The sequence below is a fragment of the Symphalangus syndactylus genome, chromosome 2 (genome assembly GCF_028878055.3).
Source record: "Symphalangus syndactylus isolate Jambi chromosome 2, NHGRI_mSymSyn1-v2.1_pri, whole genome shotgun sequence".
Lineage (NCBI taxonomy): Eukaryota > Metazoa > Chordata > Mammalia > Primates > Hylobatidae > Symphalangus > Symphalangus syndactylus.
Genome location: NC_072424.2, coordinates 67,203,708 through 67,231,113, shown reverse-complemented (window position 1 = coordinate 67,231,113; position 27,406 = coordinate 67,203,708). Strand labels below are relative to the sequence as shown.

The 27,406-nt window shown below is 45.9% G+C and overlaps 1 protein-coding gene, 1 long non-coding RNA gene and 1 pseudogene across 2 annotated transcripts in view; all 3 read left to right on the top strand.

The window, feature by feature from the left end:
* Nucleotides 1-2,640: 2,640 nt before the first annotated feature.
* On the top strand, nt 2,641-4,955 carry LOC134732746 (uncharacterized). The gene is made up of 2 exons (XR_010116227.1): nt 2,641-3,208; nt 4,191-4,955. It is a non-coding gene; the product is annotated as an uncharacterized lncRNA (long non-coding RNA).
* A 2,652-nt stretch (nt 4,956-7,607) lies between these two features.
* LOC129462181 (nascent polypeptide-associated complex subunit alpha-like) lies at nt 7,608-13,853 on the top strand (annotated as a pseudogene).
* Nucleotides 13,854-23,393: 9,540 nt separating this feature from the next.
* RRAGD (Ras related GTP binding D) overlaps nt 23,394-27,406 on the top strand; it is a 53,965-nt gene continuing 49,952 nt past the window's right edge. Inside the window, exon 1 of the mRNA XM_055258704.2 lies at nt 23,394-23,959. Within this exon, the coding sequence (XP_055114679.1) occupies nt 23,812-23,959 (148 nt within the window). The 5' untranslated portion in view covers nt 23,394-23,811. The remainder of the gene's footprint in view (nt 23,960-27,406) is intronic.

Here is a 27,406-nt window from a genome sequence, read left to right as displayed (position 1 = left end):
GTGTATGACTACTCTAGGTACCTAATATAAACAGAATCATACAATATTGTCCCTTCTGTGACTAACTTGTTTCACCTAGCATAATGTTTTCAAAGTTTACTATTTTGGACCCCCTGACTGGGTGTTTTGCAACTATAGCAAATTCAAATGGGCAATGTAGAAAATTCGAAAATTTCAATGGAAACTAGTATACCAAACATGTCTGGACACTGCTGAACCTACTAACTGGAGGTAGTTTGCAGTTTCAACAGTAGATCATGTTACATTCCTATCCAAGACAATACATCTTTGCAAAGCTGGGTTTTCTGTGGTCGCTGTGATAAAAGCCAAATGCTGCAGAAATATTAATGTGAAACAGGAAATGAGAGTGGCAGTGTCCAACACAAACCCAAGGTTTGAGAAGTAGTACAGGCACACACATCCGGTTAGTAATTATGACTTTAAAGGATGTAAAATATTTTTTTCTCTCAGTTTATGTATATTATTTTTTCAAACAACTTCTAAGTAAATACTCAGTTGTTTGAACCTGACGACTAACTACTGAAACCTAAGGGAATTGTGAAAAAATTACTAACTACTGAAACCTAAGGGAATTGTGAAAAAATTAACTCAGACACTAAGGGCTCCAAGAAACCAAGTTTCAGAATCTTTGCCTTAACCAAGAAGTAACAGAATAGTGTAAGATTCACCAAGGAAAGCCATGTGACCTTGAAGAAATAAAACAAAGACCGTAACACAAACATATGAACCAGGAAGAGGAATTTGGGTTGTTAAAACCATTTTTAAAGGTCACGCTTAGCTTAATCCTTCAAATCCCACACAATGCCTTCTGGATAATTTGCATTTTTAAAAAAACTTCTAAAACACATGCACCCAAATTGCTGTTTTCCCACTTCTTAGGGACTCAAGCAAAGCTTTTAAAATCACAGCCTCCAAGCTATGTTGGAAGAGACTGGGTCTCCCCTACACAGACAGAACACACCTTCGGGATCCGTGCCAGGGAGACAGGAGAAACTTGGAAGAAGACAGAGACTAAAAGATCCCCCCACTTTGAGACTTCTGGCTTTTTTGTGGTTTGCATCTTACCCTCAATAGCCTGCTTTTAAGTTCAATAATAATGCTCTTTGAGAAAAAAAGAAAAACAAAGAATGCTCCAGGCGATTGTGGAAATGCTTGTTGGGAAACTTCCTTTCCTCAGGGTTTTTCATATAAGCAAGGGAAAAATTTAACACAACATCCAGAATAGTGGTTCCTTGGGTGGGAGGCGAGAAGTGAGTGGATGGCAATGGAGAGGGGTACTCAGGGGCTCCAGGGGCCTGGGGATGTTCTAGTTCTTCAGCCGGGTGACACGTACTTGGGTGTGATCTATTGTTACTCTTTACATTGCACTCTAAGGTTTATACTGTCTGAGTGTATGATGTATTTCACAGTGGCAGCACCAGCATCTCTATACAAGAAGGAGGCCTTGGGAGTTGGAAGTGTGCCTTGTCTCTCAGCTGAGTTGGATCGCAGTCAGTCTGCTTTTACATGAAGCATATGCTTATCTGGAAAGGCTTTGGGGAGGCTGATGAGTTTAAGTGGGAGACTAAGATTAATTTTCAGTGCCACTATGAAAAAACAAGGAGTTAATATATTTGCATTTTTAAAAATTACCATTGGTTTATACCTCCCAACACTGCGGCTAGTTGTTTTCTGGTCTCTGTAATTCCTCTTCATCCCTCCTCTACCCTTCCCCCATCTCCAGTATGACCTAAAGGGCAGAAAATGCTCCCCAATTTTAATTTGTATCCCTAATTTTTAAAATATTTTTTGTTACCATATGCTAAATAAATACTAAAGATGACAAAGTATAACATGTATTGGTATAGACACACCTACTACACTCAAGAACAAGGCTGCAGACCAGTACGGTGGCTCACACCTGTAATCCCAACACTTTGGGAGGCTGAGACAGGAGGAGTTTGAGACCAGCTTGGGCAACACAGTGAGACTCTGTCTCTAGTAAAATAAAAAAATTCAAAATTAGCCAGGTGTGGTGGTCCCAGGCTGAGGTGGGAGGATCGCTTGAGCTAAGGAGGTCAAAGCTTACAGCCTGGACAACTGTTGAGCGAAACTCTGTCTCCAAACAACAACAACAAAAACCCCGCCAAGGTTGCTATTGGTGTTTTGGGGATGAGAAACCCCCAATCAGTATACCATGGATGGGACCACCTTGGACCCAGGTGTGTTTGTCTTCATTGCCCAAGTTCCTTCCACTTACACTGGCCTAACAGAACCTAAGCATGAATGAATTCAACATCCAACAGGTTCGCAAAAGGTGCCTAACACACTAGAGTACAATGCCAAGCATTTCATTCCCATCACTTCACTGCATGAACACAATACTACGAGGTTATGTACAATACCTGCAGTTTAGAGTTCTAAAAACTAAGGTTTAAAGGAGTGGGTTTTCCAAAGTCACACACCTAACAAGTGGTGGAGTCAGAACTCCGTCTCACGGGCCCAAAGTGCTCTTTACTACCACGTGACCCATCTCATGCTACCAAGCGGGGGAAACATTCTTGACCAGTTTTGAGACATTCAAGTCCCTCTTGGGTCACAAATAATGCTGCACTTCCCCTCCAGTCCCCGAGATCTACCGGAAGCAACACACTTAAATGCCCAAGATAAGCTCGGGTGAGCTGATGTCTGGACCCAAACCAGACAGCACGCCGACTCTCTGGACCCCGGGAGATGCCACTTGCTAAGGCTTCGCCGATGGGGATCCTGAGGGGTATCGGCCCCTCTCCTGCGACTGCACCCCAGTGCGGTCGTCCAGAGCGGGGAGGGACGGGGTCACTTGGAGGCGGCCGCAGGCCGGGGATCTACCCTCCTCCGCGCCGCAGCCCGCGGGGTACTCGGACCCCCGCCCCCACCGCCCTTCCTTCAAACTGCGAGCTAGCAAGAGAACGAGGGACGAGCCCCAGAAGAAAGTTCTCCACCTCCCTCGCCCGAAGTTCCATATTCCCGGGAGGCAACTGATGCCAGGCGAAGAGGGAGGCGCCCCGGGGGGAACCCCTCGCGCCGGGCGTTTTCGGAGGCCGCAGGCCAGGGGGCGAGGAGCGGTGTCCTGGTCTCCGCGCGGGCAGTCGGCGATCCTGGGGTGCCGAGGGAGCAGCGCCGCCTTCCCCTGACAGCGTCCTCCCCGACCTGAGGCGCCCACCCCGGTGTAAGCGGGGGTCTCAGGGGGCCGGCGAGGTCGCCTGGTACCTTTCTCTCCCGCGCCGGACGTCCGCGCCGCAGGGACCCAGGCCGGCGACACGGTGGGGGGCGAGGGGCGAAGACGGGGACTGGCTCCCGCTGGCTCCGGCGGCCCCAGGGCCTCGGCGCAGCCCAGGGCCGTGCCTCCAGCCGCCCGCGCGCCAGGCAGCGCTCTCGACTCCTGCGGGTTACCTGTGGCCGAGCCCGCCGCGCCCGCCGCCGCAGGGCCCTCCGCCCCGTCCCGCCGGTCCCGCCCGTCCCGCCCCACCCCGCCGGCGGCTCCTACGCCGGGGCCGCAGCGCCTCCCAGCGGCGAGCCGGGGCACGGCAGGGACCCTCGCGAGAGAGAGGTGGCACCCGGGAGGCCCTGGGGCTGGCCGCGGTCTGCAGCCCGCTTCTGGCTGGGGCCACTGCCTTTTGAAGAGTGGGAGGAAGGGGGCCTACAGTAGGGTGAGGTTTTCCGCGTGGGGGTTGCCAGGAAGTGTATTGGAAGGGGAGGAGAATTAGCAGGAGGAACTTCCCACCTTCACTCAATTCGTGGCCAAGTGGATATTTCAATATAACCATAGCTCACTTAACTGGGGCTGCTCAGTGCAAACTGAACAACAATGATGAATGACCCAGATTTATTGGGGTAGCCTGGGCAACAGAGCGGGACTCCGTCTCAAAAAAAAAAAGAAAGTCATCCGTGTCCCACAATCTTTGCCAGCACTTGTTTTCACCTAAATGATCTCTCATAATAGTTGTAGTTTGTATTTCCCCAGTTACCAGTACAGCTGGTAACTTATATGGGGAAAGGAAGACTTTATTTCTAACAGCTTGACTATAAGTATCTTGTTGGAATCATCCCATATGGAAATGGCAAAAGCATTGAGTGAGCCTGACCCCCATATTCATATCACACTTTACATACCATTATCTCAATCTGGTTTTGTCTACTTTCATTCACAGCCACTTCTTCAGTACCTAGAAGAGCTCCCTGAACACAGGAAGCATTCAATAAGCTACTGTTGAATACATGTACAGATGGATGGGAGCTCATTCCACCCTTCGAAGAAGCATGGACAGGTATCTGCTCTCCAAAGGCGGAGAGATGGAAGAGGAGGCAAGAGCACCCTAAAATGGACTATCAATCTTACCTGAGGTTTTCGGACAAGCTTATCATGAATCTGACTTTTTCTTTCTTTCTTTCTTATAATTTTTTTTTTTTTTGAAACGAAGTCTCACTCTGTCGCCCAGGCTGGAGTGCAATGGCGCGATCTAGGCTCACTGCAACCTCCGCCTCCCAGGTTCAAGTGATTCTCCTGCTTCAGCCTCCTGAGTAGCTGGGATTACAGGTGCCCGCCACCACCCCTGGCTAATTTTTGTATTTTTAGTAGAGATGGGGTTTCACCATGTTGGTCAGGCTGGTCTAGAACTCCTGACCTCGTCATCCTCCAGCCTCAGCCTCCCAAAGTGCTGGGATTACAGGCGTGAGCTGCCGCGCCCGGCCACATGGCCTTTCAATGTGATCATATCTCTTGTACTTTTCCACATTGAGTTTTCCTAGCTAGTCCCTTGAATAAACTTCCAAAGATGCAAATGCTCGGTTTCCCTGATAGGTTTTTAAAACGTCACCAGAAAGTCACATTGAGATGGGATTTTAAGTTATATTTGTGGGTAGTCAGAGCAATAACCCCGAAAGAAACAGAAAGCCCAAGCCAGCCTGCAAGACATGTGAGTGTTCCTGGGAACTGACTGGTCTGCTTTTGTTCCCAGACTTTGATTAATGGGGATTCCTGGCAGGAGGTCTCATGAGAGCCAAAGCAGGCAGTGGCTGAGCTGCTTGGAGATCTTGCTTGCTCATCTCCAAATGGGCAGACAGTCTTTGGGCAACCAATGAAGAAGACTCCTAAATCTCCCTCTTTATGAGAAAGGCTCCCAGGCTGCAGCTCTGTTCTTGCCCCTACGTTCAGCTCAATCACAGCCAGCCTCTTATATTCACCCTAGCACACCCTCCTTCTGCCTTGTGAGAAAGAAGTTTGCTCTGCAAATGATGATTTTCACTGCTTTGTGATAACATACTCTGCTCCTATTTTCAACAACATCTCTTTAATGAGCTGACTGCATTAGCTGTCTTTCATATTGTTAGCTTCAACGCAGCCTTCAACACACCATTCTGGCTTCCACCCCTGCCATTCCGCTGAAACTGCCCTTGCTAAAGCTTCCACTCAAGGAAGAACCCTTCCACCTGCTGCTCTATAATCATATCCTTCTCTTTCAGAGGAAACCACCATCCTAACTTTTGTGTTAATAATTATGTTATCACAAATATATGTGTCCCTAAACACTACATGGTTTGTTTTTGCATGTTTTTGAGCTTTTTTAAAATAGAATCATTCTGCATGATTCCCATGCAACTTGCAGCTTTTGCCCAGCATTATGTTTCTGAGATTCACCTGTTTGATTTATCTGTTATATAGGTATTTTGTTGTAAAAACATAACACAATTTAATTACCCATTCTACTTTTGGATGTTGCATTGGCTCCAGTTTTTGCTACTGTAAACAGTGTTGCTATGAACATTCTTAAATATTTCTCCTGATACATGTGTGTAAGAATGTTTTTTAGGATATATACCTAGAAGTGGAATCATCGGGTCTTAAGGTAAGTGCACATTCAAATTTACTAGGTAATGTCAAACTGTCTAAACTGGTTGTTTTCTAAAATTGTTTTCCAAAGTGGTCATACCAATTTTCATTTCTAACACCCGTATATGAAAGTCATCTGGCCGGGTGCGGTGGCTCACGCCTGTAATCCCAGCACTTTGGGAGGCAGAGGTGGGTGGATCACAAAGTCAGGAGATCAAGACCATCCTGGCTAACACGGTGAAACCCTGTCTCTATTAAAAATACAAAAAATTAGCCAGGCGTGGTAGCGGATGCCTGCAGTCCCAGCTACTCGGGAGGCTGAGGCAGGAGAATGGCGTGAACCCAGGAGGCGGAGCTTGCAGTAAGATGGTGCCACTGCACTCCAGCCTGGGCAACAGAGCGGGACTCCGTCTCAAAAAAAAAGAAAGTCATCCATGTCCCATAATCTTTGCCAGCACTTGTTTTCACCTAAATGATCTCTCATAATAGTTGTAGTTTGTATTTCCCCAGTTACCAGTACAGCTGAGCATCTTTAATGTTTAATAGCTAGTCCTGTTTCCTCTTTTGTTAATTGATGGTGTCTTTTGCCCTGTTTCATGTGTTTTGAGAAGTCCTTTCTGACCCCAAGGATATAAAAATATTCTCCCATATTTTATTTCAAGTGTTACAATTTTGCCTTTCATGTGTAAGTCCACATTCTATCTGAAATTCATTTCTCCTTTCATTTGCAATGCCAGAACTCTCTTACATGGATTTTTATACACATATAGGTTTGTTTTCGGTCTTCTATTTTGTTCCATTTGTCTATCCCTCTGCTAGCATCATACTACCTGAAATCTTTGGTTTTCTTCCTTTCTTTCTTTCTTTCTTTCTTTCTTTCTTTCTTTCTTTCTTCTTTCTTTCTTTTCTTTCTTTTCTTGCTTTCTCTTTCTCTCTTTCTTTTCTCTTTATTTCTTTTTCTTTCTCTCTCTCTTTTTTTTTTTTGACAGAGCCTCGCTCTGTTGCCCAGGCCAGAGTGTAGTGACATGATCTTGGCTCACTGCAACCTCCTTCTCCTGGGTCCAAGCGATTCTCCTGCCTCAGCCTCCTGAGTAGCTGGGATTACAGGTGCGTGCCACCATGCCCAGCTAATTTTTTTTTTTTAATTATTTTTTAGTAGAGACAGGGTTTCACCATGTTGGCCAGGCTGGTCTTGAACTCCTGACCTCAAGTGATCCACCCGCCTTGGCCTCCCAAAGTGCTGGGATTACAGGTGTGAGCCACTGTGCCCGGCTTGTGGTTTTATTTCAAGTGTTGATTTCCAAATATACGAGTCCTACCCTGACTTATTTCTCTTTTTTATTTATACAGATCTCAAGTATTCTTAGCTCTTTTCTCCTTCGTAGACATTTTCTAATTCATTTGTTATGATAAACTTGAGATTTTAATTTGAAATCTCAGTAAAATATGTGGTGGATTGCATTGTTCATTCACAATTATTCGTACCCTTCCCATCTTTGCCATGCTTTTCTATAGGTGGGGTAAACCAGTCTGCTCCATTGGTTTTGGGCTTGTGTTGACTTGCCTTGGCCAACACCACATTGGAACAGAAGCTTAAAATATGTTGTGTGCTTTAGTGCTTCCCCTACCTCCCTTGAGCTTCTGCCATTCGCTATGAGAATATCATGCCCCAAAGAGTGGCTGCACCTTCTGTGGGGATCCAGAATGAAAAGACAAATGGAATCATGCAGCGTCCAATATGGCCACAAAAAGTCTGCAGCCTTCATGTAATGGGAGCAAAAATGTTTCCTACTACTGCTATTTGGAAAAAATTGGCATCTTTATGATACTGAGTCATTGGTACAATGTGTGTGTGTGTGTGTGTGTGTGTAGCTCTGTGCAATTTTATCACATATGTAGTTTCATATAACCACCATTCTATCAAAATACAGAACTATGCCATCACCACAAAGAATCATCCTCATGCTACTTAATTATAGTTACACCCAACCCCCTCCCCCACACCATCCCTAATCTCTGACAACCGTTAATCTGTTCTCCATCTCTATAATTTTGTCATTTTAAGAATGTTACGTAGGCCAGGCGCGGTGGCTCATGCCTGTAATCCCAGCACTTTGGGAGGCCAAGGCGGGCGGATCACTTGAGGTCAGGAGTTCAAGACCAGCCTGGCCAAAACGGCAAAACTTCATCTCTACCAAAAATAACAAAAATTAGCCGGGTATGGTGGCATGCCTGTAGTCCCAGCTACTCAAGAGGCTGAAGCAGAAGAATCGCTTGAACGCAGGAGGCAGAGGTTGCAGTGAGCCGAGATTACACCACTGCACTCCAGCCTGGGCAACAGAGCAAGACTCCATCTCAAAAAAACCCAGAATATTATTTAAATGAAATCATACAGTATGTGGCCTTTTGAGGCTGCCTTTTTCTTCATTCAGCATAATGCCCTTGAGATTCATCCAAGTTGTTATGTGAGTCAACTGTTGATTCTTTCCATTGCTGAGTAGTATTCCACAGTGTGGATATACCACAGTTTGTTTAGCCATTCACCCATTGAATAGCATCTGGGTTTGGGTTATCATGAATAAAGCTGCTGTGAACATTCGTATACATGTTTTCATATGAACATAGTTTTCACTTCTCTGGGATAAATAACCAGAAGGGCAATTGCTGGGTCATTTTGTAGTCGCATGTTGAATGTTTAAGAAACTGCCAAACTGTTTTCCAGGGTGGCTATACCATTTTACACTTCCCAACACCAATGTATGAGATATCTGAGTTTCCTGTATCCTTGCCAGCATTTGGTGTTGTCACTATTTTTAAATTTCAGTCATTTTGGTAGTTATGTGGTGGTATCTCACTGTGGTCTTAACAATTTGCATTTCTGGGCAGGGGGTGGTGGCTCACGCCTGTAATTCCAACACTTTGGGAGGGTGAGGAGGGATGATTGCTTGGAGTTAGGGGCTCAAGACCAACTGGGGCAACATAGTGAGACCCTGTCTCTACAAAAAATTTTTTTTTAATTAGCAAGGCATAGTGGCACAAGCCTGTAGTCCTAGCTAATCGGCAGGCTGAGACAGGAGGATTGCTTGAGCCCAAGAATTCAGGGCTGCAGTGAGCTATGACTGTACTCTAGCCTGGGTGACAGAGTGAGACCCTTCTCTAATAATAATAATACTAATAATTTGCATTCCTTAATGTCTAATGGTGTTGAACATCTTTTCATGTGCTTATTTGACATTACTTAACAATTTGCATTTCTGGGCAGGGGGTGGTGGCTCACGCCTGTAATTCCAACACTTTGGGAGGGTGAGGAGGGATGATTGCTTGTCAGTGGAATGTTTTTTGCTATTTTCTAATTGGATTTTTTCCCCTAAGTTTTGAGAATTCCTTATACTTTCTAGATATGAGGCTTCTGTCAGATATGTGGTTAGCAAATATTTTACCCTAGTCCTTAGCTTGTCTTTGCATCCTCTTAACAGGGTCTTTGCAGAGAAAAAGTTTTTTTAATCTTGACAAAGTCCAATTTATCAATTTTTTATCTTATGAATAAAATAAAATAAATGGCACAATTCTAGTGTCACAATTCTTTTGTTTCATTTTCCAATCTTATGCAGTCAAAGATCTATAGTACATCGTGGAATAGGAGTGGTGATAGTGGGCATCCTTCTCTGTTCCTAACTTTAAGCTTCTGATTTTCCGATCTGTCTTTCTTCCTCATTTTCAGTTCCTAAGGTAAAGGGACTATAGTTATCAGTTACATTGTGTTTGGCTACAAGAGTGTGCTTGCCTAGAGTGGCTTAAACAACAAAAACATGTAGGCTGGGCAGGGTGGTTCACACCTGTAATCCCAGCACTTTGGGAAGCTAAGGTGGGAGGAGCTAAGGAGGATCGCTTGAGACCAGGAGGTCAAGAATGCAGTGAGCCATGATTGTGTCACTACACTCCAGCCTAGGTGACAGAGTGAGACCCTGTCTCAAAAATAATAATAATAATAATAATTTATATGATAAACATATGTGGCCTTGGGTTCTTTCTGTCATTCTACTGTACCATCCTCAGTTTTGGCTTTTGTCTTTGATGACATCCAGGCAAGAAAGGTTGCAGGCTTTCTCACCGTATTTATTTCAACTGGGGAACAACTTCTTATCAGATGCCCCGGAGACATACATCTTTTCACGTGTCATTGGTTACCACTGGATGACAAAGATAGGGGAGTGTGGTTACCATAATTACCATAGACTAACCATGATTCAACTTCTGGGTCTGGGGTTCCTTCCCTGAGTGTATTGATACGCAACAGTTAAAGTTACCAAACTAGGCTGGGTGCAGTGGCTTACGCCTGTAATCCCAACACTTTGGGAGCCCAAGGCAGGTGGATCACCTGAGGTCAAGAGTTAGAGGCCAGCCTGGCCAACCTGGTGAAACTCTATCTCTACTAAAAATACAAAAATTAGCTGGGCATGGTGGCGGGTGCCTGTAATCCAAGCTATTCAGGAGGCTGAGGCAGGAGAATCACTTGAACCTGGGAGGCAGAGGTTGCAGTGAGCCGAGATCACACCATTGCACTCCAGCCTGGGCGACAGAGCATGCCTCCATCTCAATAAATAAATAAATAAATAAATAAATAAATAAATAAATAAAGTTACCAAACTAAGGATGAAGGGGGTGAGAGGGAGGAACTGGTTATGCTGCCAACAATGTCTGCCCAACATCTATTTGACTTTGTATTCCCTGTGCCTGGCAATGGCAGATACATTTGGAGGTTTCTGTTTGGCTTATACTCCTTTATTAGGAAATACCTCTCCATCCCTGAAGGTAGACCTCTGCAGCCACACAGCTGCATCTCCAGCCATAGTGGAGGGGACCATTAATTCAGTCTTCAACACATATTTATTGGGACTTGACCACCATCAAGCTATTTATGTTTATATATATATATATATATATATATTGCACATAAGGTACAATGTAAGTGGTATACACTAGAATTATATTTCGTCCAGATTATAGCTACTGTGCTAGGCACTGAGAATAGAATGGTGGACAAAAGAAGATGGTCCCACAGTCTAGTGGTGAATATAGTCCTCAATCAAATTTTAAATTACAATTGAGATAAATGCTCTAGAGGACTAGTACATAGTGATATGTAGTGCACGATTAGGGGATTAGGCCAGGAGTGAACCACTGGCTCAAACTCAGCCAATCAGATTTTCTTGCCTGGGAATTAAAGATAATAATAGCTAACACTTATATAGTGCTTACTGTCTGATATGGTTTGGCTCTGTGTCCCCACCAAAATCTCATTTTGAATTGTACTCCCATAATTCCCACGTGTTGTGGGAGGGGCCCAGTGGGAGATAATTGAACCAGTACGGGGGTGGTTTCCCCGTACTGCTCTCGTGTTAGTGAATAAGTCTCACAAGATCTGATGGTTTTATCGAGGGTTTTTGCTTTTGCGTCTTCCTCATTCTCTCTTTGCCTGCTGCCATCCATGTAAGACAGGACTTGCTCCTCCTTGCCTTCCACCATGATTGTGAGGCTTCCCCAGCCACATGGAACTGTAAGCCCAATTAAACCTCTTTCTTTTGTAAAATTGCCCAGTCTCAGGTATGTCTTTATCAGCAGCATGAAAACAGAGTAATACACAGTCCTAAATTATTTTACATAGCTTAATGGATTTAATTCCTTCCCACAACCCTACTGAGGTATATTACATTATCACGAGTTTAGAGATGAGTAAATTGAGGCACAGAGAGGTTAAGTAACTTGCTGCAGGTCACACAGATACTAAGGATGGAGTTAGGATTTAAACCTAGGAAGCCTGATTGCAGAGGATGGGCCCACTATCACTGGGACCAGGAGGGTGGGGCAGCTGTCTCCTGCCCTCTGGTAGGAAAAGCACAGAAAGCCAGTTTTCATGCAGAGAGAGAAGAATAAAGGGAGAAGTGCAGAGAGAAGTAAAAGCAAGATTCCCCCTCCAGCGTTTTTTGAGACAGGGTCTCACTCTCCGTCACCTACACTAGAGTGCAGTGGTGCCGTTGTAGCTTACTGCAGCCTCAAACTCCTGGGCTCAAGTGATTCTTCCGCCTCTGCCTCCCAAGTAGCTGGAATTACAGGCACATGCCACCGTGTCTAGGTAATTTTGTTTTTTATTTTTGGTAGAGATGGAGTCTTGCTTTGTTGCTCAGGCTGGTCTTGAACTCCTGACTTCAAGTGATCCTCTTGCCTTGGCCTCACAAAGTGCTGGGATTATAGGGATGAGCCACCGCACCCAGCCATGGTCCCTTTCTTGAGGAGTCTCAATTGTCTCCTGTAATATCCAGAGACACCTTTACCAGGATCCTCTGAATATGATATGACTCCTGAATTTCATCACCAAGTATATGATCAAGCTTCATCCATCCTTTCTTCCCTCCACTCGTAAAGGATATATATTGGGTCAGTTGCTGCAAAGTTTAGAGCACCCCATCCACATGGCTTAAGCTGAACTTCCCAACTGGTTTGCCACCACCACTTGGGTGCCATAAATGGCTTACAGGTATGGCCAAGTTTTTGATCCCCTCAGCCTTTAGGGCAGCTAGGCAAGGCCTGAGGGTGACTAAAGTCTTCGGGCCAGTCACCTCTGGCTGTAAGTAGCCTGTCCATTTACACACCATTGTACCATACAAATAGTATCTTTCTTTTTTCTTTTCTTGTAAGAGATGGGGTCTTGTTCTGTTGCTCAGGCTGGAATACAGTGGTGCGATCATAGCTCACTGTGGATTCGAACTCCTGGGCTCAAGAAATCCTCCTGCCTCAGCCAATTTTTAAATTTCTTTGTAGAGATGGGAGTTTTGCTATATCGCCCAGGTTGGTCTCAAACTCCTGTTTAAGCAATCCTCCCACCTCAGTCTTCCAAAGTGCTGGAATTATAGGAGTGAGCCACCGCTTAGGCCCAAATAGTATCATTTTCTATGCGTGCCATTACCAGACAAGGTGGGGAAGCACTAGCTTAAGGAATAGACTTATAATTTTCTCCTGAAATAAGAAGTGTGGGCTTTTTCTGCTGCCATCTTTATATTCCCTGCACAGGTCTGGCACTGAATCTGACAGTGAAGAATCAGTACCAGAACTCAAGGAACAAAATTCCACAGAACAAGCCCAGGTGGCAGCAGCAGCCGCATTTGATGAAGAACCAGTCAAGAAAGCAAAACACAGTCAGAGTGAAGGGTAGGCACATGGCCAGGCACAGTGGCTCACGTCTGTAATCCCAGCACTTTGAGAAGCCGAGGCAGATGGATCACTTGAGGTCAGGAGTTTGAGACCAGCCTGGGCAACATGGTGAAACCCCATCTCTAGTCTCTACTAAAAATACAAAAGTTAGCCGAGTATGGTGGCACGTGCCTGTAATCCCAGACACTCAGGAGGCTGAGGCAGGAGAACTCAGGAGGCAGAGGTTGCAGTGAGCTGAGATTGCACCACTGCACCACTGCACTACTGCACTCCAGCCTGGGCGACAGAGCAAAACTCCGTCTCAAAAGACAGAAAGAAAGAAAGAAAAGAAAAGAAGGCACAGAAGGCTATGGCTATGTCCAAACTGGGTCTGTGAAAGGCTATGAGGGTTACTAGAGTCGCTATCCCGAAATCTAAGAATATCCTCTTTGTCATCATAAAACCAGATGTCTACAAGAGCCTAGCTTCAAACACCTACACAGTTTGGCTTGGGGATGGGGGAGCAGGGAACTAAGATCAAAGATTTATCTCAACAAGGACAGCTAAGAGCTGCTGAGAAGTTCGAAGTTCAAGGTGAAATTGTCTCAAACATTCAAGAAATCATACAGACTTAACTGTACAAGAGGAGAGGGAAGAGGAGGAGGTTGAGGAAACAGGTGTAAAACTTAAGGATATAGGATTGGTCTTGTCACAAGCAAATGTGTGAGCAAAGGCAGTCGGAGTCCTGAAGAACAACAGTGCTGATATTGTAAATGCTATCACGGAATTAATGTAATCTGAAGATGAGGATATTTTTGTGTGTGTTTCAAAAGAGTAACTGCAGCTTGGTTTGAAATTTGTGCTGTTTGTATTATTAATAAAGTTATGGCTTCTTGTTGGGTGAAAAAAAAAAAGAAGTTTGAGGTAGGCATTTCCCAGTTAGAGTGCAGCTGTTCAGCAAGGTCATCTAGAGCTTTCCTCTCTTTATGCTGCTATTCCCATGATGGACTTTTATCTTCAACCTCAGGGTTGCATGGTTATTTCATGGTTGCAAGATGGTCTCCCCACCTCCAAGTACCATGTTCTTACAAATGGGGTTCAAATTGGGAAATGGTGGTATGAGGGGACTCTTCTGATTCATTAGCCTCTTTTATCAGGAAGCAAACTCTTTCCTAGAAGTTCCCCAGCAGGATTCCTCCTTACAGCTTACTGAACAGATGTGAAAGGGTCTTGGAGTTTAAGTATCTGGTTTTCCCTTCTCTAATTTGGAAAGTGGGCTTGTAGAAGGTTTGGGAATGGCTTGGAGGTAGCTGACTGATAGTGCCTGCTATTTTTGTTAGGTAAAATAAAACAGTATGTGTAAGTGACGGTTCTGAGACTTAATTCTAGTGAGTTTTTAATGAGATTGTTTCTCTTGGAGTATCTGCTTCCTTATATCATTGAATATATAAGTTGGTATAACTCTCCCATCCAAAGCAGGGGTTGCCAAGTCCAAACTGATCTACAGACATGTGGAGCATTTAATACCTCTGTACTGCTGACTCTGTTGTCGAGAGAGCTTTCTGCTGTCATGTGATAGCACTATTTGTATCAGAAGCTTGTCCTTAAAAGTCTATGTGAATAAAAAGTTAAATTTGTTTTTTAAAGACAAGTTCTTGGTATGTTGCCCAAGCTGGCCTTGCAGTCCCGAGCTTAAGTGATCCTTCAGCCTCAGGCGCCCAAGTAGCTGGGACTTACAGGAGCCTGCCACTGAACCTGGATAAAAGTTAATTTATTTATATTTATTTATTTATTTTTGTTGAGACAGAGTCTCACTCTGTCACCCAGGCTGGAATGCAGTGGTGTGATCTCGGCTCACTGCAACCTCCTTCCCCCAGGTTCAAGAGATTCTCTTGCCTCAGCCTCCCAAGTAGCTGGGATTATAGGCACCTGCCACTGTGCCCAGCTAATTTTTTTTGTATTTTTAGTAGAGATGGGGTTTCACCATCTTGGCCAGGCTGGTCTTGAACTCCTGACCTCGTGATCCACCTGCCTCAGCCTCCCAAAGTGCTGCAATTACAGGTGTGAGCCACTGTGCCCGGCCAATTTATTTTTATTTATTTTTATTTATTTATTTTTGAGATGGAGTCTTGCACTGTCACCCAGGCTGGAGTACAACGGTGCAATCTCGGCATACTGCAACCTCCGCCTCCCGGGTTCAAGTGATTCCCTGCCTCAACCTCCTGAGTAGCTGGGATTACAGGCATGTGCCACCATGCTCGACTAATTCTTGTATTTTTAGTAGAGACTAGAGATGGGGTTTCACCATGTTGGCCAGGCTGGTCTTGAATTTCTGACCTCAAGTGATCCACCCGCTTTGGCCTTCCAAAGTGCTGGGATTACAGGCGTGAGCCACCGCGCCCTGCCTAAAAGTTAATTTTTATTAAAAGTTCCTGTGTAGCAATTCCATCTCACTAGGTTGAGACTTTTTTTTTTGGATAATCACAAATGTCATCTTTAGTTCATTCATGGCTTGTAGTCAGAAAACTTCATTTATTTATTGAATAAATAAATATTTATTTCAAAGACAACATGATAGACATCTAAGAAATGGCCAAAATTGCAGGATTAAGAGAGACTGCTCTGTAGCAATACACAGTAACTAGGATGTTAGAAATCTAGGACCCTGATTCACTTCTCACCTCCCAATCCTGTTCCTATCTGGGTCTTACTTATTTTGATAAACAGCATTAGCTTACATCTGGTTGCTCAAATCAAATGCTTGGGAGGAGTCCTTTCCCTGACCACCCACATTAAATCTATCAACACGTCTTATCTGTTCCACCTCCAAAATTTATCTCAAATCTATAGAATTCTCTCCATTTCCACTGTTCTCACTCATTTCTCTCTTACCACTCCAGTGGCCTACCTGTTATTTCTGCTTCCACCTGTAGGTCCCCTAAAATCCATTTTTCCCACATCAGCCAGAATATGTTCATCAGTTCATCAGTTATCTACTGCTGCCGAACAAATGACCTGAAATCTTTTTTTTTCTCTTTTTTTTGAGACATAGTCTCTCTGTCGCTCAGGCTGGAGTGCTCACTGCAACTTCCACCTCCCAGGCTCAAATGATTCTCGTGCCTCAGCCTCCCAAGTAGTTGGGACTACAGATGCAGTCCACCATGCCCAGCTAATTTTTTTGTATTTTTAGTAGAGACGGGATTTTACCATGTTGGCCAGGTTGATCTCGAACTCCTGACAAGTGATCCGCCCACCTCGGCCTCCCAAAGTGCTAGGAGTCCGAGTGGCTAGGCATGAGCCACTCCATCCAGCCCACCCCGAATCTTAAATTTTTTTTTTTTTTTTGAGACGGAGTTTCACTCTTGACACCCAGGCTGGAGTGCAACGGCACGATTTCGGCTCACTGCAACCTCCACCTCCTGGGTTCAAGTGATTCTCCTGCCTCAGCCTCCTGAGTAGCTGGGACTACAGGCACCAGCCACCATGCCCGGCTACTTTTTGTACCTTTAGTAGAGACAGGGTTTCACCATTCGGCCAGTGTGGTCTCAAACTCCTGACCTCAGGTGATCTGCCCACCTTGGCCTCCCAAAGTGCTGGGATTACAGGCGTGAGACACTGTGCCCGGCCACTTAATGATTAAAACAAAAAACAAAAAACAGTTATTTTATTTGCTCACAATTCTGTGGGTTAGCTGAGCAGGGCAAGTTCAACTGGAATAGGAAGGCTGTGTTGCATGTAGTGTGGGCTGGACTTTCTCACATGACTGAAGTTTGGGCTGGAGAACCCAAGGTGGTGTCACTCACGTGTCTAGCCCCTCAGCAGGGATGGCTGGAACCCTGGGGCCTCGTGCTCTGGCATGCTCCAGGACCTCACTATCCATGGGACCTCTCCAGCAGGCTGGCCCAGTATTCTTTCCATATGGCTCAAGGCTCCAAGAAAGCAGCAAGACCTCTTATAGCCCAATCTCAGAAGTCGCACTATGTCCCTGTCACTTCTACCACATTCTGTTGGTTAAAGCAAGTCACAGGGCCTGCCCAGATTCAGGAGGAGTGGAAACAGAGGGAGAAATGGCAAAGGCCCATTTGCAAAAGGGCATGTGAGGTGGGATGGATGGTTGTGGCCACCTTTGGAAACAATCTAACAGAGTGAGCTTGTATTTATTTATTTTTTAAATTTTATTTCTTAATTTTTGAAACAGGGTCTTGCCTTGTTGCCCGTACTGGAATGCAGTAGCACTATTGTAGCTCACTGTAACCTCAAACTCCTGGGCTCAAGTGATCTTCCCACCTTAGCCTCCTGAGTAGCTGGTACTACAGGCTCACACCACCATGCCCAGCTAATTTTTAATTTAATTTTTTTTTTTTTTTTGTAGAGTCAGGGTCTTGCTCTGCTGCCCGGGCTGGTCTTGACCTCCTGGCCTCAAGAGATCCTCCTGCCTCTGCTTCTCAAAGTGTTGGGGCTATAGGCATGAGCCACCATACCTGGCCTAGAGTGAGCTTTAAGAAAAGTATACAACACATTTCACCCACCTCCCCCCTTCCCTCCTTTCCTCTCTCCCTCCCTCCCTTCCTTCCTTTTTCTTTTTTTCTTTTTTTTTTTGGTCTTGCTCTGTCACCCAGGCTGGAGTTCAGTGGTACAATCTCAGCTCACTCCAGCCTCGACCTTTTGGCTCGGGCAATACTCCCACCTCAGCCTCCTGAGTAGCTAGGATTACGGTTGCATGCCATCACACCTGGCTAATTTTTTCTGTTTTTTGGTAGAGACAAGATGTCCTATGTTGCCCAGACTGGTCAAGAACTCTTGGGCTCAAAAAGATTATCCTGCCTTGGTCTCCCAAAGTGCTGGCATTACAGGTGTAAGCCACTGCACCTAGCCACCTCCCTTCTTAAAACTTCTTCAGTGCTTCCAGTGGCACTTAGAATACAATCCAAGCTCCCTATCCTGGCTGAAAAAACTACCTGTCCCTTGTGCCTGCCATCCTCCTGCTCTTTCATTACATTGGCCTTTTTTTCCCTCCAACACCAAACCCTGCCTCTTCTTGGTTTTTCCAGTTGCTGAAAACAGCAGTTCCTGGGAAACACTGTCCATCCTGACTTTCATTTTGCTCTCTCCTTCTCCTGGTCAGCTAAAATGTCACCTTTTTAGAGAGGTCTTCTCTGGCTACCCCATCAAAATCAGCCTCCTTCCCTCACCCTCAGCTACTCTTTCACCTCCCTCTGTTTTTTTCCTTCAGAGCACAGATCTGAAAATTCCATCGTCTTCATTTTCTTTCTTTAAAAAATGCTCGTCAACTATTAAGGTGATGAAGTTATAAAATATAAATCTCTGTAATGGTTATGAGTATGTCTGCACATTTGAAGACCAAGTGTTTCCCTCTAGAGAGAACTGGGGGGCTGTAGGTCAGGAGAGAGAGAAACTAGCTTTTCATTGGATATTCTTTTGTGTTGTTGGACTATTTTACTATGCGCATGTTTTTAAAATTGTAAAACATTTTAATAAGATCTTTTTCATGAGGGACTGCCTCTTAAAAATTATTCAATAATTTTTAATGATTTCGTTAGATCATCAAATGTCTTAGGTGAACTGGAGGCTGTGAGCTGCCCTCTTTAGAAATTTGTTTGGCTTCCCTGGGTTAGAATGAGTCCAGCAGGATTCTGTAGAAGGCTCTTTCCTTTGCTTGCTTCAAGAGAGGATGAATAGCTTTAAATACATATTTAAAAAGAAAGCGTGAAAAGCTTTCAACATGTGAATCCCAGGAACCAGGCACAATGCCATGAGATGCCTCAAAATACCCTAAGATGCAGGATGCAGGCTGTATTTAATTGCTTGCCCTATTCAGGACTGCAATTACTCTGCCTACATTGTACAGGTTTCTTTTAAATAGCTCTCATATTCCTTGTCATCACAAGACATCTAATTGGTAACAGCAAAATAATTCACTGAAATTAGGAAACAAACTTCTTGCCTTTAAAATTCAAATTTTCAAGCCAAAGTACACTTGGATTTTATACTTTGGCTTAGCATACAGTATAGAAATAACATAAACCAGAAAGGGTACTAAATTACTTGCCATTTGTCTTCCTAGTAAAAGGAATGATGACAATCCACAATTGTATTATAACAAGAAGTTTTCTTTCTTTCGTTGGTTAGGAAGCTTTTCAGTTTTTTGTTTGTTTGTTTGTTTTGTTTTTTGTTTTCCCTTTTCTCTCAGTGAATCCTGCAAATCAAATCCGGCTGAGACAACAGATCCATTTTTTGAGTGTCTATATGAGCTTTGCTTCTTTACTTAGGAGATTGGGAGCAGCTAATCACTTCCCTTCTACCCTTTTCAGTTCAATGGCTTTAATGTAGAGTTTAGCCTTAGGCCATTAAATGGGACTAAGGCAGGGGTGTCCAATCTTTTGACTTCCCTGGGCCACACTGGAAGAAGAAGAATTAATTGTCTTGAGCCACATATAAAATATACTAACACTAACGATAGCTGATGAGCTAAAAAAAAATTGCAAAAACCTCTCATAATGTTTTAAGAAAATTTATGGATTTGTGTTGGGCTGCATTCAAAGCCATCCTGGGCCACGGGGTGTATAAGCTTGGACTAAGGTTTAATGTCAGGCTGTGTGAGTTCCAAAGTAGTTCCTCCATCCATTCTGTGCAGTACCTTGGGTGACTTGTTTAACTTGAGTTTTCTTATCTATAAAGTAGAGGGGATGGTATCACATTCTTAAAGGGAATATTTGAAAGTTCATATTATCTTGGAACAGTGCCTCCTCATTTGTAGAAAATCTCAGTAAATGTTAGTTGGCTAAATTTTAATGGGTAATAGACAAAGCTCTTCTTTCATGATGCTAAAAATGTCTAAAAATTAAGAGTTTTTTTTTTAAGAAGGAAAAGTTAGTTAAAATAAAATAAGCATTTAGTCGTCGTGATATTGTAGTCTCTTCAGATCTCAGGCAGTCTTGGACAGATGAAGGCCTAAGACTTATGCTCTTTTTGCATGTCAGCTCATTCCTAGTTGCTCTCTCATAGCTAACACTTCATATTTACCCACACTGTGGCATTTCCCAAGGTTTGGAGCAAGTAGAAAACTTGGCTGCTATTTCTTCCTGAAGTTTCTCTCAGAAATAGGCTAGATCTGTGTGAAAAGCCATATACTATCTTCCTCCGTTCTTCCCACCCTTCTTCTTCTCTTCCTCCCTCCCTTCCTTCTCTCCTTCTTTTCTTTCTCCCATCTCTCTTTTTTTCATAAGCATTTATTAAGCACCTGTCAAGTATAAGGCATGATTACATACTTGCCGTGGTTACATACCACAGCAAAACCATGGGTAGCCCAGAGACAAATCCTCACATTCTTCAGAGCACTCTCCCGGGGAGACATCCCCAGACTTAGGCTGAGCTCCAGTGCAGAGCGGCCAAGGCAGCAGCCAATTCACTAAGCAGATCCCACGCTCAGTTTCTTAAAGGCTTTCAGGGTTCTTGTAGTGTTTTTCAGTTTTTATTTAAATTCAGAAAGATTCTACACACATGATTTTTTAAATTCAAGAACTTCTATTTCTAGGATATTTTCAACATATCTCTTCTTTGAAAGCTGACAGTATTGAAATGATGTCAGCAAAAGAAAAAAAGCAATCAAGGCTTTTCCTGTTCTGTTCAACTATACATTTCTGAAATGGTAGTAAATTAGAATATCTTAAATCTGTATATGACTCTTTTATCTAGCTTGGGGTAGAATATAATTGAGGATTTGACGTCTACTGATTTTTTTGTGGGATTTTATTTTATTCTTATTCTTAAGAATGGTCCAGGCCGGGTGCGGTGGCTCATGCCTGTAATCCCAGCACTTTGGGAGGCCGAAGTGGGTGGATCACCTGAGGTCAGGAGTTCGAGACCAGCCTGGCCAACATGGTGAAACCCTGTCTCTACTAAAAACACAAAAATTAGCTGGGTGTTGTGGTGCATGCCTGTAGCCCCAGCTACTCAGGAGGCTGAGGCAAGGGAATCGCTTGAACCTGGGAGGTAGGGGTTGCAGTGAGCTGAGATCATGCCACTACACTCCATCCTGGGTGATAGAGTGAGACTCCATGTTAAAAGAAAAAAAAAAAAAAGAATGGTCCAATTTTCAGGTACCTTGGAGTGTGCCCCAATCTATTGTTTTCTTCTAAGATCTCTCTTCCTGGGGAAGTCAGAGGATCATCAGACATTTCTGTCCTTTCTGGTCCATAGCCACAGTGGGGCTGTTGGATTATGACCTGCCCTTTCCTGATCCCTTGAGTCCATGGGGCATACACACTTGGCAACCTGCCCAGGAATGCCCTATACGTCTGAGTCTGGGTTGACCTTGGACAGTCTTCTAGGATCTCCTAAATTGTTATCTGCAGCTTGAATCAGGCCCGTTCAAAGGCCACTTAAGAATGGTGGGCTAGCTATAGGATAGCTGAAAGTCCTCAACCACACTCTGGGAGGCCCTCCTCCCTGGGGTTTCTTTTGATGGAAGGGATGAAAATAGGCTAGGAAAATTACTCGTAGGAAATGAGCTTTGTAAGTACCTAAGATTTTTTTTTCCCCCTCATTTAATCTTCCTAATAATCCTTAGAAGGAGTGATGTTCTGTTGATAAGCAATCAGGTTTAGAAGGGCCTAAGTAACTTGCCTCTGATGGGAGTATGTAGTGCCTGCTTGTGTTGGTGATGCTCGTTGCACCTCACGCCACCCAGGGACCCACTCCCTGCCCTCCCTATCCAATCTCTGTCCTGGACTAGGTTCCAGGCTCCCTTGCTTTCTGGCTACTAGATGGGTTTGGCCAATGGGAGACACAGAAGAGTGGAGGGAGGATGGATGGAGAGAGAGAGAGGTTTTTGCTCTCTCCTTGACGTGAGGCTGTTCTGGCAGCAGCAGCTTCCTCATCAGTTGCAGCTCCTGTTTTGTGGCCCCTCTACAGGACTCTAGCTCCCTTCCTTACTCCTGTAAATTTAGGGGTGGTGTTATCTTCCCACTACTGCTAACACCTGCATTGATTCCCTAAACTCTGTCCACACCCCTGTAAATTGTTCCTTCACTTGAAGGCTTCAGTTAAAGTCTTTGCACGTACCGTCTGTTTCATCCTGGGAAGGACCTTAACTGATACAGTCATACCAAATTATACTGCCTGCCTCCCTTGGAAAATCTCAGGACCTTTCCCATTAGAAGCAGCCACCTTCTGGAAAGTGTCTGCATCCACCTTCTACACTCAGAAATACTAAAAAAATCCAGGACATGAGTCATGATTTGGTAGACTGCGAGCTCCTTCAGGGCAGGAACACTGCCCTGAGCATTCTTGGACCCCCTACTTAGCCCAGCCTCAGGCATATAGGAGGTGGCTAATAAATGTTTCGTATGGAGGTTAGCACCCTTGGGCCCCGAAAGTCTCCTGCCCTAGCTTCCTCCCTCCGCTTCTGCACCGCACCACCGGCTGAGCTGCTGGCACCTGTAGGAGCTGGATCATCATGCTGACCAGCCGGTTTTTTCTTATTGTGCTCCACAGAAGGAAGTTCATCCACGTGATTTTTTGCAGTACCCAGAAAGGGTGGGTACAGTGTGTTCCGTGGTGAAAAGCTTGTGAAGGAGGAATGCAGGTTTTAGAGTCTCACTCCACGTTGCTGCTATTCCTATTTGAGAATTGCCCCCCCCCACCACCGCCACTCCCCTACTCCCACAAAAGCCTTGAAATATTTTATTTATGTGGGATTACAGTCTATGCAACAATGAGACATGAGGAGGTGGCCATGAATAGCCCCCGAGTGTGTTATACACTGAGACCTTTTCCAAAGGGCTGCAGAGGAATTATTTAGTCTAAGCAGCCACGAGTCATGTGATTTCTTCAGAAACATTTACATCTGGGTAGGCCTGCTTTTTGAATATTCTTGGTGGGAAGCACTTTGAACCATAAAGGCACACTAAAAGACAATTGCTATGGAGACTACGCCTCCACTGTGTATTTATCTGAGTTCTCCGCCTGGGGCTCTTGAGCGTCCACAGGGTGTCCTGGGCACGCTGCTCTGGGGTGGGGGATCTGGGCGCCACAGTGTTGGGAGGCCACCCGCTTGGGACCCTAGCTCGGGACTGTAAGCAGGAGGCATCTGCCCACGGTAGGGGCTCTGCGGGCGTGTGGGAGTGGGACGGCGGGGGGGCATTGAGGGTGTGCGGCGCCCCCTCCCCTGCCTGTGCGGGGACCACGTGAAGGAGCGGCGCGTGGGGGCCCCTGGCGCGCAGCCGCGGTGGGTGACGGCCGGCGTCCCGGGGGCCCCGTATACGGGGCGTGTGTCTGTGTGTGAGTCTGAGAGGGTGCAGGGGCCCCGCGTCTCCTCGTGCGTGTGCGTGTGCATGTGTGTCCTCGGCCCAGCGCCCCGCCGAGTGCTGCCCGCGGCCCGGCGAGCGCGCGCGCGCCCGTGCGGGGTGTGTATGTGAGTGTGTGACAGTGTGTGTCAGGTGACTCGGGTCACGCAGTCTCTCTCTCTCCCTCCTCCGGGAGGAACTGCCGCGCTCCGGCTGACTCCTCCGCCGGCGGGCGGCGCGGGGGAGGGGGCTTCGGTCGCGCTGGGAACCGCGGGACCCGGACCTGGGCGCCGCCCGCCGGGGGACGCGCGGCCCCCGCTTCCGCCGGGCCCCGCTGAGCACTAGACAAACCTCCGCTTCAGAAATAGGCTGCGGGCGGCCGGCTAGGAGGCTTGGCCCCCACCCCGGGACCCCCGCCGTCCCCGGGTCGGCCGGCCGGTGGGCGCGATGAGCCAGGTGCTGGGGAAGCCGCAGCCGCAGGACGAGGACGACGCAGAGGAGGAGGAGGAGGAGGATGAGCTGGTGGGGCTAGCGGACTACGGAGACGGGCCCGACTCCTCCGACGCCGATCCGGACAGTGGCACAGAGGAGGGAGGTGAGCGCCCGGCCCCCGCGTCCTCGGCTCTCGCCCCTTTCCTCCGCTTGGCATCTTCCCGCCCCCAGCCCGGCCGTGCGCGGGCCACTGACTTGGAGGGGGTCCAGGGGAGCGGGTCCAGTTGAGGGGTTGGGGTGGGGAGGGACGCCAGAAGCGCGACCTCGAGCTGCCAAATGAGGGAGCGCGGTGCTGGTGGCGGAGGGGCAACCAGGATAGGTGGAAAAGGGGAAGGAGGGAGGAAGCGTCTGGCCTGGAGGAGCGCGCGCTTCTGCCCCTTTCAGAGCCGGTGCCTCCCGCGCCCCTCACCCCAAGCTCTCCGCAGCGTCTGGCGGTTGGTGAGGGGAGGGGATCGCGGGCGCGCCCTGGGACCTCTCTCCCAGAACGGTGCTGTTGAAGCCGGGGTCAGATGTCGTGGCTAAAAAAAGGCAGCCGGCGGCAGCGTGACTGGCAGGGTCGTCGGCAGCTGCGGGTGTCAGTCTCGCCCCGCGTGGCTGCGGGAGGGGTCCACCCAGGTGGTGGTTGGGGAGACCCGCGGGGCGGCGGGGGGATGCTCGCCAAGCTGTTCTGGGAGTCGCCGAGAGGCCGCAGATTTCTCGGGATCCACGCAAACATCGTTGTCAGGACACCTTATCTGCCCTCGGTATCACCACCTGGACATGGCAGTGCCTGCCCGGGAGTGAGCGCGCGGCGGGGGAATTCTTTGCCTCACTGAAGCAAACTCTTTTTCCTGTTACTAGAAGCGGGTTTTAGCAATCGTTCACCTTGTGGGGGCTTCCTGCATTTTCTTAAGGTCTAAGGAAGTTGAGAGCCTTTTAGTATTCCAGAAAGGTTAAACTTTTTTTTAGTTTCCCTCAGAAGCGAGCAAAAGTTCCTTTATTGTAAGGTCATTTGGAAAGGTCAATAGAAAGCGGCTGTTAGACATGATGTTATTCTCAGTGAAACTGTATGCATCCAAAAGAAGGAACTAACTTTAATGTTTCACACTGAAGAAATTGTGTGAGAGATACAAGTACCTTTGTGACTACTGATTTTTAAAGAACTTTTATTGAAAATTCACTGAACTTATTTTAAATTCTCTATGCAAAGCTTTTCTCACTAGGGTGGTTTTATTATTCTACATCTGGCAGGCACGACTTTCAATGAATCAGAAAGGAAATAAACTATGCCTTGCGCCTGGTAGATGAGAAAGCAGCCTCCCAAGTCACCCCTTTTCATAGCGTTTTCTCTCTTGGGATGATTTGTGCTAATTCCTCATTTGCTTAAACTGATGTGTGCACCTTTGTGCTTTCTGTCTTCTGCACTCCCAGTAATTGGTCTTACCGTTGAGCACCAGGCCACGTTTTTGTAGATAAAGGCTTTCAGCCCTTTTATTGGAGTCTCTAGAGCTACCTTTCGTAATTAAATTGTTCAGTCGCCTCATTATTATTCAAATTCCATTTATTAGCTCCTCCCAGATTCTTAGAAGACTCCAGAGAGATGCAGAATAGGGATGTATTTGCAAGGTATTTGAAATGGTGGACACAGTAGGGTGTGTGTGGGATTCTCTTTTTTAAAAAAGAAAAAAAGTGGGGGGTGGGGGGGCCATATCCAGGAGGGAAAGCCCTGTAATTTGATACTGTCCTGAGGCCTGGAGGGTCCAGAAAAAGTACTGGACCCCTCGTTTATTCTGCAGTTCTTTAAGTGGGCACTTTTAAAATTTGATTTGGGGACTTGAAGTGAAATTCAAGCCCTGCTTGAGGGATGGGATTCCCGGAACAAAGGGCTTCCCCAGAGCCCAGACTTGGAGGCTCCTTAGCTGTTAACGTAAAGGCAAACTTGCCTGCAACTGATTTTTGGTGACATGCATAATAAAATCCTTCTGAATGATCTTTTGAGATCAGCTTGGGATCTTGCTATAAAAGGACTAAATATATTTATATTGTGAGAAGAGCAACATGTTTGCTCGGCAAACGTTGCTTAAGCCTGGTCTCTGTCCACCTGGGCCTGCTGTGGATAGGTGGTCTGCTTCTCAGACTTCCTCCGTTATATTTTGGCCTCTGTTCTTTCCAGATCTCCCTGGCTTTGACTTTTGGGTTTAGGCCTTAATGCAGAATCCCTTGTCAGAACATTCGCTCTCTAGTGGCAGATAGGCTCCTCAGTCAGCAATTCCAGCGAGGACTGCTCCTGATGGCTGTCAGGCCAGCTGATATGGTCTGGGGAGTGGGGATTGGGAGGGGGAGGTTGGGAGTTGTGACTTCCCTTCCTGTGCCCTTCAAAAGGCTGATTCACGTGTTGCATTATAATCTTGTTTTATTTTTGGTAAAATTTACATTTACCTACTCTCAAACTTAAGAAGTAGAATGTAGAAAAAAAAAGGAGTTATTCTGAGAAAAGATGTACTTTGAACCACTAGCAAAGCATTTCTCTAATGAACCCCCACTCCCCTTTCCCCTTCCTAATAGCTTGGTTTAGTGCCTGCACTTAGTGGAGACCTGGGGCTTTTTCCACTAAGTTCAGAAATCTACCCTGGCGGGCGGGAGGCTGAGGGTGGGATGTGGGACCAACTAGTATTGCCAGTTAAGTTGCAAAGCAATTTATCAGGAGCTGTGCAAGAGAAGTGGACTGAAGGTGGATATGTAATGCAGTTTTCATTTCCCTCAGTCTGTAGGACTTATAAAGGAACCTCTGATCTTATTTTTAAACCGAGTGTGCCTTATAAGTTTTACCATATTGTACTAAGTTTGAAAACATAGGGCAACTAAGGTGAGACTTAAATTGCACTTCTCTGGCTTCCACTCCATATTTTATTCATGAATAGCAAAAGTGTTCTCAGGCACATTAGTTCTTTTAGGGCAGATTTGGGCACCTCTCAACCTTCCTTTCATGGTAGTTAATTGCAGGTAAGGTGAGTCTCACCTTCAATCCCCACACTCCAGATAAAACTCCCAGAGAGGAGGCAATGGTTAGGCCGTTAAAAACGATTGCATCAAAAATAATGATTATTTTTAGATTCATGGACTTTAAATCTTTTGATAAATTACTGTGCTTTAAAAACTGTAATAACAAGGAAAGCAATTACAAGATCATATTTAATCAGAAAGTAAAATTGTTTTCCCCCCAAAACCCCTCCCATTTTTTAGGAGAAACTTGGCTAACATAAGCTGTTCACCCACAGTCCAGTGAAGTTCGGTCTTTGTCTTCATAGCAGCCTGTGCACACCCTTAGGGTCTGAGGAAGTGACTGTGTAGGTGGTTTCTGGAGGCATGAAAGATCCAGAGTCTTCCTTCCTGAAGGATGTAGATGGGGTGAATCCAGCAATTCATATGTATTAATCATTAGTTCATTAATGTTAGCTTTTTGTGGGGAAGGGACTGGGTCTCTCTATGTTGACTAGGCTGGTCTCAGACTTGTAGGCTCAAGCAATCTTCCTGCTTCAGCCTCCCAAGTAGCTAGGATTATAGGCATGCG